The sequence below is a fragment of the Hibiscus syriacus genome, unplaced genomic scaffold (genome assembly GCF_006381635.1).
Source record: "Hibiscus syriacus cultivar Baekdansim isolate YM2019G1 unplaced genomic scaffold, ASM638163v2 tig00001436_pilon, whole genome shotgun sequence".
Lineage (NCBI taxonomy): Eukaryota > Viridiplantae > Streptophyta > Magnoliopsida > Malvales > Malvaceae > Hibiscus > Hibiscus syriacus.
The window spans coordinates 1,598-17,118 of NW_024061873.1; the positions used below are offsets into that span (position 1 = coordinate 1,598).

The 15,521-nt window shown below is 33.0% G+C and overlaps 3 protein-coding genes across 5 annotated transcripts; all 3 read right to left on the reverse strand.

The window, feature by feature from the left end:
- Positions 1-1,789: 1,789 nt before the first annotated feature.
- LOC120126592 (rac-like GTP-binding protein ARAC7) lies at positions 1,790-3,398 on the reverse strand. The gene is made up of 8 exons (XM_039144757.1): positions 3,220-3,398; positions 3,035-3,122; positions 2,832-2,941; positions 2,693-2,756; positions 2,547-2,611; positions 2,365-2,430; positions 2,162-2,268; positions 1,790-1,996 (listed from the first exon to the last, which is right to left on the reverse strand). The coding sequence occupies exons 1-8, from the start codon at positions 3,316-3,318 to the stop codon at positions 1,966-1,968; spliced, it is 630 nt and encodes a 209-aa protein (XP_039000688.1). The 5' UTR covers positions 3,319-3,398; the 3' UTR covers positions 1,790-1,965.
- A 3,628-nt stretch (positions 3,399-7,026) lies between these two features.
- LOC120126614 lies at positions 7,027-8,801 on the reverse strand. Its single transcript, XM_039144767.1, has 3 exons — positions 8,647-8,801; positions 8,093-8,563; positions 7,027-7,847 (listed from the first exon to the last, which is right to left on the reverse strand). The coding sequence occupies exons 1-3, from the start codon at positions 8,734-8,736 to the stop codon at positions 7,179-7,181; spliced, it is 1,230 nt and encodes a 409-aa protein (XP_039000698.1). The 5' UTR covers positions 8,737-8,801; the 3' UTR covers positions 7,027-7,178.
- Positions 8,802-9,542: 741 nt separating this feature from the next.
- On the reverse strand, positions 9,543-13,858 carry LOC120126639 (transcription factor bHLH68-like). 3 transcript variants are annotated; one of them, XM_039144782.1, is made up of 9 exons: positions 13,304-13,858; positions 13,167-13,187; positions 12,884-13,127; positions 12,701-12,775; positions 12,362-12,427; positions 10,715-10,780; positions 10,547-10,603; positions 10,045-10,092; positions 9,543-9,905 (listed from the first exon to the last, which is right to left on the reverse strand). In XM_039144782.1, exons 1-9 carry the CDS (start codon positions 13,537-13,539, stop codon positions 9,744-9,746), a joined length of 975 nt encoding a protein of 324 aa, XP_039000713.1. In that variant the 5' UTR covers positions 13,540-13,858; the 3' UTR covers positions 9,543-9,743. The 3 variants fall into 3 exon arrangements, with proteins under 3 accessions (XP_039000713.1, XP_039000710.1, XP_039000716.1); XM_039144779.1 differs by having other exon boundaries at positions 12,884-13,187; positions 13,304-13,857; XM_039144785.1 differs by having other exon boundaries at positions 9,766-9,905; positions 10,062-10,092; positions 12,884-13,187.
- Between the last annotated feature and the right edge of the window lie 1,663 nt (positions 13,859-15,521).

The following is a 15,521-nucleotide window of genomic DNA, read 5'->3' on the forward strand; positions in this document are numbered from 1 at the left end:
TACAAAGCAGCACAAAATCACGGAAGATCACGTCCAACCCTAAATTTACTTACAGTTTCAGACACCAGAATGTTTACAGTTGCACTGCTTCTGCTTCTCCGGAGTACCATCTTTAAGTTTAGTTGCACTTGGTTTTACTTTTGGCGATTCTGGTTTTCTGAAGCAAGCAAGAACTATGAAAATAATGAAGTTTTAGTACATGTAACTAACTTTCATTAAAACAACGACATATAAAAAAATAAACAAAATTTACCAGAGTTTGATTCAAATGATAACTGAAACTAAAGAGCGAATTTTGAAGCATGTGATAATAAGATGTGAGGGAAGACCGTATCCAAGACTTATCATTACACTCTCAAAAAAGGAAAAGAAATATAGAAAAGGGAGTTAATTTTATTAAAATAATTATATTAATCCACAAAAAATAACAGACTAAAAGAAGAAGAAAATCACAAATTTTGATTGCAAAAACTTACAGAACTCTCGACGATGCTGTAGTAAGAGGATGAGGTTGCACAGCGGCCGCAGGAGAGGTCGCCACCCTCTGCGGTAGCTTTATCTGTTGTTATAGTTGCTGCTGCTGTTGCTGAGTAACTGTAGCAGCCGCCACATTCGAAGGTGTAGCGACACCCATACCTTGCGTCGATTGCGGGTGTTCCGGTAAAACTAAACCACCAGAAAACCCCCGCCGAAACCGGCCGTGAAATCCAGCTGCCTTGCAAGCTTCTTCGCCGGAAAACCTGCCGTATTGCATTGTAACTTTTTTGGCGGGAACCCACCTCCTTCTCTTTCCCCCATCTAATTCCAACTCCTTCGAATTTAAAAAAAAATCATAATCATATTCGAATCTTTTTTCCAATCACCCCTACACAGCGAAAGCTGAAAATCAACCGAAAAATCTCACAAATTGCCTTAATTAAACTCGAATTCAACCTCTTTCAGATCCAAATCCTAATCCACAATCTCCAAGACCTAAAATTCCAAAAGTGAACACCAAAATTTCTCCAAGCTCGATATTTCCTCCACGAAGTTCCAGAAACAAAGATTTTGATTCCGATCGTCGCATAGAGAGAGAGTCAAAGAGAAAAGCTAGAGTTTTTCTCTAAGCATCTTATATTGAAAAAAAAAAAAGAGAGAAATTTAAAAAACTGAAATTTGTTGTTGTTTCTTCTTCATCATCTTCTTCTTCCTCGGTTCTCTCCTCCCTCTCTTGCTAAGTTTTGAAATTTCAATTTTTTTCATTTGTGTGTGTTTTTATTGAATGGTGAGATTCGAACCGGATTTTGTATCCGACGGTTCACGTTGAAATAATTAATCTGACGGTTGAAATCTATAGGAGTAAGTGTTGTCAGCTGGTGAGCGTTGGATCTGATTAAACACAAAGTGTTTGGTGAAAATAATTGAAAGGTCCCTATACTATTGAAACTGATTTAAATTAGTTTTTTTAATTATATAGAGTAATTTAATCCGTGACATAAAAAATTCAAATTAGGTCAAACTTTTACATTATTAATATTTTTAAAACATTTATGATGCTGCAAATGAAATCTTTTGTTTTTATATGATTAATTTAACCAAATATTTTTTACGTTTCATTCTATTACTGTATATATAACTGCTCAAATATAAGATCTTTAAAAAGAATAACATTCTATTTAACTATTGAATTTTTTTAATTTTTTTGTGTATATTTATTTATATTAGAATTATATTAATTTAACAATTAATTTCTTTAACGAGTGATAATTGGAATAAAAAAAACGGTAAAGACTTCAACAAGATAATTCAATTCCTACAAGTTAATTTTTCAGCAAAATACACACGCAAAAACAGAGTTGAGCGATAAAACACTAATAGATACATGAGGGAATGAACAATTCCCTCCATCATTCTTCCAGTCAGTTTCGTCTCTCCACCACCATGTCACCGATTCGCAACCCTTGTCGACAACCACTGTCTCCGAATTTAACTATCACACCCTCCGCAGATCAAACTCCTGCAAACAGACATGTGCCCTCGTATTGTTCAAAATATTTGTGTCCGACACATATTCGACCATGTGTATAAAAATATAACCCTTAACATGAATGGAGCATGCCTTTCTTGGACATGAACATATCTTTAAGCAACCAAAATTGGAAAAAGAACGCACTACACTTACGCAAGGTAACAGCCGGATCTTTGGCGGCGTTTCTGTCTTGTCGCCTCTTTCTTCCTCGGAGGCTGAAGAACAGCCTTGATTGCGGTATCGAAAACGGCTTTCACATTCTGATCCAATGCATCAACAAAGATCGAGTCGTATATCTGTTAAAACATGAAGGATGTGCATTTACAAGCTATAACCATAGATGACACTGAATTCACCTGCTGAGTTTTCGAGCTGCATTCGATATAAGCCGCCGCACCGATTTGTTTCCTCAGTTCTTCACCCTGTGTAAACCATTTATGTCCATATAAATTATTTTAAATTACGGTTACGGTTGTGTTTTCGGTTACTATCGTATGATATACAGGAACCAATGTAAAGCTGATGTGAAAAAGCATACCTGAGCAGATGTTATAATATCATATCCCATTTGATCAGCAATATATGCTCGATCTCCCCGAAGATCTGATTTATATAGGAAAAAAGGCATTATTCAAGAATACTCGAAGGAACATTAAACGAATGTGATCACGAATAGCGGCCTACCTAGCTTCGTTCCGACAAGAACAATCGGAACATTTGGTGCAAAACGACGTAGTTCAGGCATCCACTGTGAACAGATTAAAATGGAGTTTTAGAGAATTGTATTAACGTTTTGTTCCTAGGAAAATGCAAAGACAACAACCTTCTTGAGAACATTTTCATAGCTTGCTCTGCTGATTAAAGAGAAAGCTAAGACAAATATGTCTGCACCTCGGTAACTCAGTGGCCTTAACCGGCTATAATCTTCTTGACCTTTTCATGGAAAATGGAGAAATCAAATCAGAAATGAAAAGAAAAAACAGATTTTTCCCTTCAACCAAACACAGAAAACAACTCAAAACAAACCTGCAGTATCCCATAAACCCAGATTAACAATGCTCCCATCTACAGCCACATTGGCACTGAAATTATCAAACACCGTCGGTATATAATCCTGAGACACAAAGGGAAAAAAGAAACCAAGATAGTAAAATAGCCCAAGAAAATGAAATGACTTCAAGGAAAAACCAAAAAAAGGAAGTTGTTCTTACAGTGGGGAACTTGTTGCTGGTGTAACAAATGAGCATACATGTTTTTCCAACAGCTCCATCTCCAACAGTGACACATTTAATGAACCTCGAAGCACTCATCTTCTCAAAATGCCCTGAAAAGTTGAAGGAGAAAGTGTGCTTTAGATGATGGGATAGCTTCTGTTGTTGTAGTTTCCAGAGGGAGCACTTTATTTATCCATCCATCCATCCCTCTCAATTTATTTCAAAAATCCAAACAGAAAATGCTTTTGAAATGCAGAAAAATGGGGGCCCAACTGTTTCTCTCAAACGGGCACCTATAGGGGATATGACTCTTAATTGTTCGCTTTCTAGCTTATATGTTCTTATCTATGCTCCAAATAAAAAAGACAAAACAACAGTTGTGGGAGAATGGTTTCTTTAATACATCCCGATTTTTAAACAGTTTTTCGAAATGAATGCGACCGTTGGATTCACTCAATTTTTTATAACACCGACCTAGGTTTACGTCCTCTTGTCTTTTTATCATGTATAAAAGGACAAGATCTCACCGTTAAATTACCTTGATCCCTGTTGACAAATATAATGTGGTGTTGTTTTACAACACATTGATAATGATTGTAACAAGTAATGGCGTGTGTAAAAAGTATTTTTTTACCTTTCTTGGTCGTCAAGTTCTCAACTTTTTACTGAAAAACAGTGGACCGTTTTATTGGGGGCTGTGAATTTTGTGTTGTTGCATTTATGTATGAAGGTAAGGTTTGTTGGACACCATTAATGGCTTAGCAAATTCTCCTCTGCATTGAAGAGATTCTGTCCTTTTCACCTACCTCTGAATTATGGTAAGAAATTGAATGTTCATTTGAAAAAAAAAATGGATTTATGATGAATTGAAAGAATTTTTTTAATAACCTATACAATAGTCCTATGAATTTCATTATATTTTGAATAAGATATTTTAATCGGTCAAACTTCTTCAACTAAACAAATTAATGAAAGCATATACATAGTAAACAAATTGAAGATTCCAACTTTTTCTTTTGGGTTAGTACACAAATGTCCCCTTAGTATATGATGTTACTTTGTTGAGTTCATTGACTATTAAAAGTTAAGAAATGTTCCATTGACTATAGGACATTACTTTGTTGAGTCTTTGTCCATAAAAAGTTACAAAATTATCACCCGACTATTCGTATGTACAAAACTCTTCATTCTTTGTTAAAAAATTGACGGCATTCTAAACTGGACATTAACATGCTCAGATTATCATCAATTTTTTTAACAAAATAAATGGATTTAGAACATATGAATAGTCGATTGACAATTTTGTAACTTTTCATAATCGAGGGACTCAACAAAATAACACCTTATAGTTGAGGGACCATTTTCTAATTTTTAATAATCAGAGGGTTCAAAAAATATTATCCTATAGTCGAGGGACCATTTGTGTATTTTTACCCTTTCCTTTTTCACAAAATATTCGTGCCCGACATTTTTTAGATATGAGCATGAAAAATAATTATTCGTATCTAACTATTATATCGAGTCTGTTAAAAAAACTATTATATCGAGTCCAAATTGCATGGTAAAAAACACCAACTTCTATTATGAATTCAATTATAACTAGTAGCCACTATTATAAATATCAAAAGATGGTATAAGATGGATAGGAATTCCAAGGCCAAGATGAGACAACTATATGCACAAAACAACTCTAAAAGAGCTTCATGAATGTCATCAACACTATATTCACCTACAACTACGGATCCAACATTTGCAGCCTTCCTTTCAGGTCCTCCATCGATAGAGCGAACCTCCCGGGACGATTACCAAGCCCGTTCTTGCTTAGGTCAACCTCAAGACCACGGAGATGGGTATATGTTGCTCAACCATCTGCTAGAAACTTTGCAGGAAAGTTTCAGCCCATGCCTTCATCACAGGGGTCTCATCCACAGCAAATTCAAAACAATACTAAAACTCAAATTACAGGACCTCGCAAATGCTACAATGCTAGAGCTAAATCTCTTCTCTAAACGGACCCAGTATGCTCCATTAACGGGTCTAGATGTTATATGATTACCATGGTCATATGAGTAACAAATAAAGAAAATAATGATATGAATATAATTGGAAGAAAAGTCGGACCAGAAGAAGAAAATTGTTTCAGGAAATAGAACTCCAATAAATTATTTTGGTGCAGCAAGGTGAAAATGAATCCCTTGTGCCAAATTTTGTCACCAAAACATTTCAATGTTGCAACAGAATAAAAAAAGGTTCGAATTGTCACAGTTTGGCATATTATTTAAAGTTTGGTTTATTTTAGAATTCAAAACAATGAAATCTAAGCTTTAACTAACAAGGACCAAAAATGCAAAAAAAAAACCCCGAATAAATAACTAAAAGAGCTTTTTCAAAGTGTACACTGAACTATTGCAGAAGTATCGCATCGCATGACATATTATTTATAAATTCATCAATCAAGATTATATTTATACCTTGGTTTCTCCATTGCTGCATTGAGCTTTTAACCTTTAGGGTAGTCTCATCCATCGGTACCTATATGGTAGCAGGGTTAGGCGATTTATCATCTATACCAGCACTGTGATTTTGCGAAAGCTGGTAAATCAGGACTGAAAACACGAAAATAGAAAAACATCATAAGACCATGTTTCATCAGGTCTTGTCTTGAAGATAAAACTACCATGGTATAGAATCATATAAGTTGTTCCAAACGAAGCATAATACCAGTTTAAGCAGTTCCGCAAGAACCCCTTAGTTTAAGGGTTGTTAGGATTGGGAAAACAATTTGGCCATGGTCAACCAACAAGGCATTGTGCTAGCAGCCTGTAAAAAATACTATAACAGGACCAGATAGTTTGGTTCTGAAGGCATACAACTTTCTTATATCTTGTTAGGTGTTTAGCATCAGCTGTAAAAACAGACCTAAAAGAGGGGGGGGGGATTGCAACATGTATCACATAGAAGACCAAGAAAATGACTGCTTGCAAAAATTATTAGTCAATAAACACATGCAGGATAATCAAATCAATATCAAGTCATTAAAGCCAATATAGAGAGGGGATTTCATACATATGATGAGTAACAATTCACATTATGTGTGACCAATAACGTCATAAGACGTACCTGAAGCAAAATGGTAAAGTGAAAATTTACTACCTGGAAATATATCTCCATTGGTAATTTTCAACCACAGCTTTTTGATTTTCTGATAACGCATGTGAGATTGCATATAATGTCTCCAACAAATTGATGCTAGAGAAATCTGCAATACCCTAAAGTAGTTCCTAGGAACATTATTAAGACTTTTGAGAAAGATTTGATTCCTTCATAGTATATCTATCAATAAGGTAAACTTCTGAACATAAACCTGTACATCTTCTTCTACCAAACAGTAACCAGTGAGGAAAATTAGCAAATTAGCTTCCGGAAAAAAAGGCTAATGACCGAACCTAGTAAATTACATAAATCCGGTCCAAGAATGGAAGGACATGGAAAAGCTCAATGTACAGGTAAGAAACAAAAAATAGCTCATCAAATGAACAAGGAACAAAATGTTTGTTTTTGCAGACTTGATCATATTGATAACAACAAGGAGGAAGATCATAAATATTTGAGTGTAAAGAATTGCAATTTCTCAATTTCTTAGATGTCTCATTATCGTAATACATAAAACCTGAAAACTTCAAGAGATTATCCCTTTTCATGTGAGATTAAATAGAAATCTTGAAATTAATATGAAGTCCATAAAGAAAAGCTCGTTCTTCTCTAAGACTAGAAAAGGCAATAGCTCCAAAAAAATTAGGAGTAGCAAAATTAAGCTTGTGAAGAATTTCATAAAAGAATAAAATATGATTAAAATAGATACTGCAACCTATATGCCTAACAAAAAATTGAACTTCCCCAAAACAAAGGACTTCCAACAAAATTCAGAAACTCCTACCTTTCAGAGAAAGTGGTAATTAGAAGTACCAGTTAGACCGAAGCACAAGTGCCAGGGTTCTGGAATTTCCATCTACTAAATAAGCAACACCTGGCTTTAAGCTAAATTTCTTACCCAGGTTAAGTTTCACATAGGATTCAATCTGATAGTGGTCCCAATTTCTGGGACCTTCAACAATGCCCCCAACACTCACACCCCAACCAAATACATCTTCTGAAGAATCAGACAAATTAACAGCCCATTGTAAAACTCTTGGATTTGCTAGTTTCATCTCAATCCAACCTCCAAGTCTTTGGTATTCATCAAGTTCTGACTCCAGCTTCAGGGCAATAGATCCATGCGGGGTGTTTGTTGTCAAAGGTGGAATAGGTGCCTCGATTACTGTATCAGAATCTTCAACATGTCTAGACAATCCAAGTGGAATCGCATGGGCTCCAAGGCGGAAATTACGACTTACCAATTTAGGCCCTCGGCGAAGGCCTAAAAGTGAGAGTTTCAATCTAATCGGAAGTTGACAAACGACTTGTCCAAAAGTACTGAAGCAATGCTCATCATTTCCCATTCTACATACCGATTGAGCCAGCGAAGCAATGATATTCGACCTTCTGACTTCCACCCCAATAGCACCTCCACTATGCTGATGCAACAGAGGTGGCCCAATTGATAAATCAGTGAGGCCTTTTTCATCCTAGACAACAAACAAAATCCATTTCAGAACAACAACTAAAAGCTCATATATCAATTATGGAATCCAACCAAGAGTGAAAAGTAAAATTCAAACAGACCAGTGGAATCTACTGAAGATTACATTAAAAAAAATATATGGTTTGCACAGTTCAACCAAAACAATTCTCAACATTATAACTTATAAGCATAAACAAAAACTAACAGTGAGCTCCTATAAGAAATCTCAATGGTATTCGGATTAGTTACCTGAAGGGAGAATTCCGAGGCAATATCCAAATCTCTAAACTGAGCTCCAAATGGAATTACCACAGCAGAAAACCAATCACCGTTATTTCCTTTATAAAACAACTTAGATAGCGTAAGTGAGGTTCCATATACATCTCCAATGTTATCTTCGATCATTTTCTGATTAGACATAAATTCAACCCCAAAGGTATCTTTTTCACCAACGGTCGTTTCAAATCGAAACTTGGAATTGACCCTAGTTCTGATTCCCGTCCGACCAACCCCGCCCCAATGTCCTTCGTCAGCATTTGACATTAACAATACGGCCGCCATGAAATCAACTTCCCCTCTCAAAAGGGTATTTGATCCTTGTAATGGATTCGCTTTCGATGCTTTGTAAAACGAAAGTAAACGTTCGACTCTGTCTTGTCGTTCTCGGAGCTTCATCAGGTCTGAAAATGATTCTCGCTGCAACCTTTTCAGGATTTCAATCTTTAAAAGAAAAACTAGAATCAATAAGAAGAAGAAGAAGAAGAGGTACCCAGAAAAGAACAGAGAAAAGGAGTATGCATTACCGGATTGCGGCGAGATGAGTAATCACGGCCTTTAATGAAGTCGTTGACGAGCTCCTTCATTTTCTCCACCCCAGAAACTATGGGATTCATTTTCTCGAAGCCTTTCTGTTGTTTTCGAGTGTTCTGGATGAAGGAACCGGTGGAAAGGGGATTTTGATTCCGTTATTTCAAAAGCGGGACCGGCCGGATTTGTTTGTGGGCTTTATTGGTTCCGTTATTTTAAAGTGGGTTTTGGATGAAGGAACCGGTTTTAAAAAGTTATTATTAATAATCTTAAATACTATGATTTTAAAATATTAATAAAATAAAATAATAATGAATACCAATTTAAAAGTAAAAGCGAATTGAAAATAAAATAATTAATCGATATATACAAAAAATATAACTTTTAATAAATTTTGGTTTCGATGTCTAAATTAATTATGGACTATGAATATTTTTACACCTCATGATAAGTTAATTATATTAATTAAAATTAATTTCAATTTTAGGTTCGAATTCTATGTATATCAAAAGTACGAGTGTTTAATATCAAATCATTAAAAGTTTTTTAATAGATATTACCTTATATTCACCTCATGTCTTCGTGTTAATAAAAAAAATATACTAATCAAAGAAGTCTTAAACTATTTTTCCTTGTGTATAAATTAATTACGAGAACAGTCTGACATTAATTATTATGGAATGAGTAATCCTTATAAAACAATTTTTAATAATTGTATGATTGAAAAAGATCTGACTCAAATCAATAGACTCAACTGGATGAATCATTTTGTTTATATTGTTTGTTTGTTTTTTTCTAATAAAAACGATGGATTATGATATAAAATATTAATTGACAATATATAAAATTATAAATTTACGTTACACCTCATATAAATAAAAAATATGTAGAGTTTCGAGCTTAAATCATCTAGTCACTTAATTTAACACACAAAATATCTACAAAATAGTTCAAAAGAAAGAAACATTGGTATAGCATCAAAAGCAATCAGCCTTTCATATTTGTTTTCTGCAGAGTGACTGCTCATGATGCTATATCTTTTTCTCCCATGAAAATCTCTCGTCTCTTTGCTCCCTACATTTCTTGAATTTGTTTAGCCTTTCTGGACAGTTCCAAAAGTCTTCGACCGAAACCCACCGCCGAACACCGGAGCCCAATAATCGGCGCCATTGTCGCTGTCGACATGAAGTGTGCATGACACAGGAACCAAACATAGACCTCTACTCCTCAGGTCCTTTGGTTCTTCATGACATTCCTATATAAATGAGAGAAAAATGAAATTTGCTATTTCCATTTTTTATTATAATGCAAGTGTGTTTTTTATAAAAGAAAATGGAAAGTATTAAGAATTTTTTTAAAATTATATAGTATTAATTTTAGTTGTCAAGAATTACGTGCTGATAAGGACCACCTTTCCACTTCATGGAGTTTTCATTCAACACCTGCACAATTTAAAAGAGCATTAGCATTTTAATTCTTTTGTCAAACTAAAGCATTTTAATTAATTAATTAATTAAAAGAGTTTATTTTAATTAAGAGTGTAGCTAAGCCATAAATCTAACAACATTGTTCTTTTGAAACCGTCTTTAATGGTTTTTTAGGGGATAAAAGTTATTGGTGGGATGGGTTGAACTTTTTATTGTCAGGCACAATTATCATTTTTTTATACGATAAAATAACACAATAAAGCTTATTACCTCTCCACTTTAACCTAATAACAAAATCATCATCATAATCATTAAGCAATTAATACCGATATAAATATATATATATTTTCATGCAGACATGCAGAGCAATTAATACCAACATATATATATATATATATATTCTCATGCAGACAAGCAGAGAAAAAAATGGAGGAATCTGAGAATCTAAGTAACACGTATATGTTCTTACAGGCTGTTGTTGCCTTATGTTTCCTTGCCCATTGCCCATGTACGGCAAGCTGAGAGCCTACAAAAAGAAGAAAAGAAAAACGAAACATCGTGAGAAAAAACAGTGTGGCGTTAATGTTGTTTATGAGTTTCGTGGTTGCCTGCAAAAGAGAAAAAGAAACAAATTTACCTCAATTTGACTATGAAGGAATCTGATGTACCCAACAGCTTCTAACAAGACAGAGGCTGTGTTAGTCTGCAAAAGACATGAAAATATATCACACCACAAACCTCCAAACTCTTTTTAATGTTTCTTTAATATGAAATACACCCTAAATGATCAAATCACTAGTTTGGTTGTAAACTGTTATTTTTCAAATATATATAATTGAAATATTATTACAAATATCTTACGTGTCCTACCAAAATTTTGGTATACTCAAACTGACTCCAGCATTCTACCCCTTCACTCGTCATTTGACTAGAGTTAGGTTTAAGGCTTGTAATCGAACTTGATTTTTAAGGTAAAATTCACACTTGATACGATTCGACCCGATATATATATATATATAATTTTATTTTGGCTTAAGGACTACTATTGTTCCTGTAGTAAACTCAATCTATTAATTTCGTTCCTATCATTTTTTATCAATTTCGCTCTCGAAGTTATTTAGGGTGTTTATCACCCTCGAAGTCTGTTTTGAATAACAGTATGTTAGTCTTTTGTGTTTATCAACACTAGTAATTTTCAAATCAACCAATATTACAAATGTTGTTTGATGATAACGTGACATGTATTAAAAAATAAATAATAAAATATTTATGAAAACAACATTCAGAAAAAATCCCCAAAAAATGACATAGTTCGTTAATCTCACTGAAATAAATAATAATTTTTTGGGAACTTGTTATAATCATTGTGTTTAATAAAATAATTTCAACTTAATCAACAGACGCAAAAGCCCCACAGTTCTGTTAGTCTAAATGGTCAGCAGACTTCAAGGGCTAAAATGAATACCTTAAACAACTTCGAGGGCTAAATTAATGAAAAAAATGATAGAGGTGAAATTAATAATTTGATTTTACTACATGGGCTAAATAAGATCTCAATTGAAAAATATACAGAGAGATAAGTATTATTGTAATTTTCTCTAAATATATAAGGGGTAATTATATTTTTATGGGTAGGTCATATTTTCAACTTAAAATCGAACAAGATTCGATCCGACCTTATCATGCAAAATATTTGTCTCGACTCGAACCTAAATTTTCATAAAGAGAACTCAATACTTGTTAGATTCGAGTCTCATCCTCATCCCTACCGGTCACTTCTTTTAAATTGTTTATTTTTCTCTAAAAAAATATTATATTACTTTTATAGTATAATACTCTTTAATAATAACTTGTTATTGTTTTATATTAAAATGTAGTTATTTAATTATTTTTGACATCCGATTGACTCGTTTAATTAGATGATATCACATAAATTAAATTAATAGATTCTTTAAATATAAAAATAATTTTCTTAAATATTTCAAATCAAGATTAAAAATAACAGAATATACAACTTTTAATAATTAAATTATTACTATACTAATTATATATTATTCATGTGATTCAATTTTAACGATAAAGTATGATGTTTGCAATATATTTAAACTGAACGACCAAAAATAATAGAATATACAACTTTTAATAATTAAATTATTACTATACTAATTATATATTATTCATGTGATTCAATTTTAACGATAAAGTATGATGTTTGCAATATATTAAACTGAACGGCTAAAATATAATTTCTCAAACTTCATTGAATAACCCTAATTAAAAATACCTTCCCAAATGGAGAAACGAGCTGGTGAAGCGCTGTGATTCTGTCCCCTAATTTCTCCTTCCTCGCCTGTTAATACATATATAAAGTTGATTAATGATTTGATTTTCCCGTATAGAGAGAGAAAGAGATAAAGCAAGGCCAAAGGAATCATCATCTCCGAAGAAATAGACAAGCGAACAAGGACAAAATTTGTACCAGCCGACCAATGAGAGTGTGTGCTTGTTTTCTGGTTCAAGGGTATCTTGTATGAGTGTGCGTGCAATTTATGTTTATGTGAAGAATATGACAGAGATGGAAAAGAAAGAGAAATTTTACTGGGTTTTGTTTTCTGTACATTACCTTGAAGGTAGATTGACTTGCAGAAGGTTGAACCCTAGCTTTCTTCATCGCCCCACCGGCTGCACTGCTATTGCACTGATAACATCGACGAATACGAAAGACCATGAATTTTATATGGCTTGAAACAGATCTGGAAACTCTCTTTTTTTTCTTTTTTCTTTTTTGTTTCTTTGTTCCACTTACCTCAGAAGATCGCTCTGGGAGTGTTTGCCTTGCATCAGCTTGATTGCCGGAAAATTCCAACATATTATTACTGCTGAAACTCGTTACACATGACTTGGGGGATGATGATGATGAAGCAGCAGCCATTATTGGATGAGACCAAGCAGCTGGTTCATTTGCCTTATTCTGCTGCTGCTGCTGCTGATGATGATGATGATGAAAATCTTCATTTGCATGTCCGAACACATAGCTGCTTGCACTTGCTGGGTTTTCTTGCTTCACATAGTGCATCGCTTGTAATTGTTCTTCACCCATTAATTCACCTCTAGAAATAAACCACAAGTAACACAAAATAAGACGATGGAAAAACATGCATCATCTATGTATAATATCACACACACACACTCACAAAGTAGTGGATCAAAGTGAGAGAGAGTTTACAAGAGTAGTTGGCTCCATGACTGAGGAAGCTCGTGGTTATCATGCCAAGAAGGGATATGAAGTGAAGAAGAAGTGGGTCTGAATTGAGGGAAGAAAGTAGTCGGAAAGGGTGGTTGTTGTAGACGAAGCGGCTGCGGCGGCAGCGGTGGGCGCATGGTGTTGATGTTCCACCAGTTAGAGTTTCCGTTCGTCATCATCTGCTGCACTGGTGAGCTCTGCAACACTCCTCGGTTCATGGCGTTTCACTCCCCAATGAAACAACTAATGACGACAATAACGACGGTGGAGGAGGAGTTATCACTTAAAAGCTCTCTCTTTGTCTCTTTGTTCTTCGTTTTTTCTTACTCTTTTAATCGAAAACCCTGAAAGAAGTGTTTGAAGATGAAATTTAAGATGTCTTGCAGACTTTGGTTTAAGTAGAGGGGAAGAGAGAAGAAACCCAAAAGCTCTGTTCCTTCTGAAAATTTCTGAATCAATGGAGGTTTTGAGAACCTTTGGTTTCCTTTCTCTCTTTTATGTTTCTTGCTTTTTTTCCCTGCTTGTGCTTTAACTCAAAGTGACATAGAAAAAGAAAAAAAAAACCTGAAACGATTCTCAATTATTAATTATTAAAATATAAAGAAAAATTATGTGACACATTATGCATAAATCTTTTTTTATAAAATAAATATAAAATATAACTAAAAGTAATTATAATTTATAAAATATTAACAAAATAATATTCTCGGACAATTGGCAGAAACATACTGAGAGAGTATGTAAAAATATTCAATCAATCACTCACTATAAAATAATTAGTAAAATATTTCTTTTTTAAGTAAATTTAGTAAGATAAGACATCATATTTTTAAATAAGGTCATAAATTTAAATTTTGTAATTGTGAATAGAACAAATTTTATTAGGAGTTGCCTTAACTCTATAGTACTAGATCTAAATTAATCGTCAATAAATGAGATATAATAATTAATTAAAAAAATCCAACTAAAATAGTAAAATACAGATCGCAATGTACATTCTCACACCAGCCTACTTTATTTTATTAATTCCTTTTCTTTTTGTCTTCTTTCATAGTATGATCTAGAGAAAAATAATTCACACTTTGCTTTTTATACCTCAAACAAAAATATATATTATATTTATGCTTTATATAAAAAAATAATGAGTGGTTATTTCTGCATTAGCTTTTCCTTTTCTAGTCTCCATGTGTGGAAAGTAAGTTCGCTATATATATAGAGAACAAGTTTCAAAGGGTAAAGGCAAGCATAATATTATGTAATACAAATATAAAATAACATGAATTTTAGACAAAATTATAAATATTTATATATATATATATATATATATATAGTTTCAATATTACTAAATCACGATAAAGTAAATATATAATTAATTGTTAATTTAATGTCGGCTGATATTTTTAGATGAGATCTTCTAGTTTAAACTTCTTAAAAGAGTTTAAGTTTAAATAACAACGTGTTTGAGTTTATGGTGGAAATTTTATGATTTATTTTATTTAAAAGGTAGTAAAATCATTATTTATATATTTAAAGATTATTATAAAAATATCGTATGAAGTCTTCCTATACTATAGAGTGAGATCGAATGAGGGATGAGTGATAAAATAATTTGATCGACCAAAAATTTGATCCAATATATATTCATGTTAAATCTCGTCTTTTACAAATATCTTATTCTATGTTGATCATTTTCCAATTACAAATTTTTAACATAAATTACTTATAAATGTTTATCAAAATATTTTTTTAAATAAGTTACTCATGTCGTCAATTTTGAAATTATAATTTGTTAAATTAAAAATAATATAGATATATGATTTTACGTGTGAAAGTATTTGTTTATTTTCTGTTTTTGGATCACTCATTCATGAGTTGGAAATTTATTCAATTATAGTGATATATGACAATCATGGTGATTGGATTTTTCGTTACGCATTTCAAATAAAATATTAGTAATAATTGTTGGTTTGGTGAAATAATACAACAAATTTGTCAAGATGAAACTTGACGTTTTAGAAGTTATCAGGAGAAACTCAATAATCCAAGTTCAAGACTTGGGGGTCAACTTGTCGGCTCAATCCATTGGCTTAAAATTAAAGTGTTTGAAATTAGATTTTGTATGGGTGAGGTCGTTAGACTTTACTAATGATTATTATTATATGTGTCAATGAAGATAAGAGTATATTGATGTTATAATGAT

What these genes read in the sequence shown, in the direction of transcription:
- LOC120126592 (XM_039144757.1), bottom strand. Translation starts at nt 3,318, where the DNA reads ATGAGTGCTTCGAGGTTCATTAAATGTGTCACTGTTGGAGATGGAGCT. An exon ending in TCTTGTCGGAACGAAGCTAG is followed by an intron (nt 2,612 to 2,692) that starts GTAGGCCGCTAT and finishes TATATAAATCAG; the next exon opens with ATCTTCGGGGAGATCGAGCA. An exon ending in AGATCCGGCTGTTACCTTGC is followed by an intron (nt 1,997 to 2,161) that starts GTAAGTGTAGTG and finishes GTCTGTTTGCAG; the next exon opens with GAGTTTGATCTGCGGAGGGT.
- LOC120126614 (XM_039144767.1), bottom strand. Translation starts at nt 8,736, where the DNA reads ATGAATCCCATAGTTTCTGGGGTGGAGAAAATGAAGGAGCTCGTCAAC. An exon ending in ACTCATCTCGCCGCAATCCG is followed by an intron (nt 8,564 to 8,646) that starts GTAATGCATACT and finishes TTTCTTTTAAAG; the next exon opens with ATTGAAATCCTGAAAAGGTT. An exon ending in CCTCGGAATTCTCCCTTCAG is followed by an intron (nt 7,848 to 8,092) that starts GTAACTAATCCG and finishes TTTGTTGTCTAG; the next exon opens with GATGAAAAAGGCCTCACTGA.
- LOC120126639 (XM_039144779.1), bottom strand. Translation starts at nt 13,539, where the DNA reads ATGAACCGAGGAGTGTTGCAGAGCTCACCAGTGCAGCAGATGATGACG. An exon ending in TCGTTTCTCCATTTGGGAAG is followed by an intron (nt 10,781 to 12,361) that starts GTATTTTTAATT and finishes TGTCTTTTGCAG; the next exon opens with ACTAACACAGCCTCTGTCTT. An exon ending in AAGGTGGTCCTTATCAGCAC is followed by an intron (nt 9,906 to 10,044) that starts GTAATTCTTGAC and finishes TCATTTATATAG; the next exon opens with GAATGTCATGAAGAACCAAA.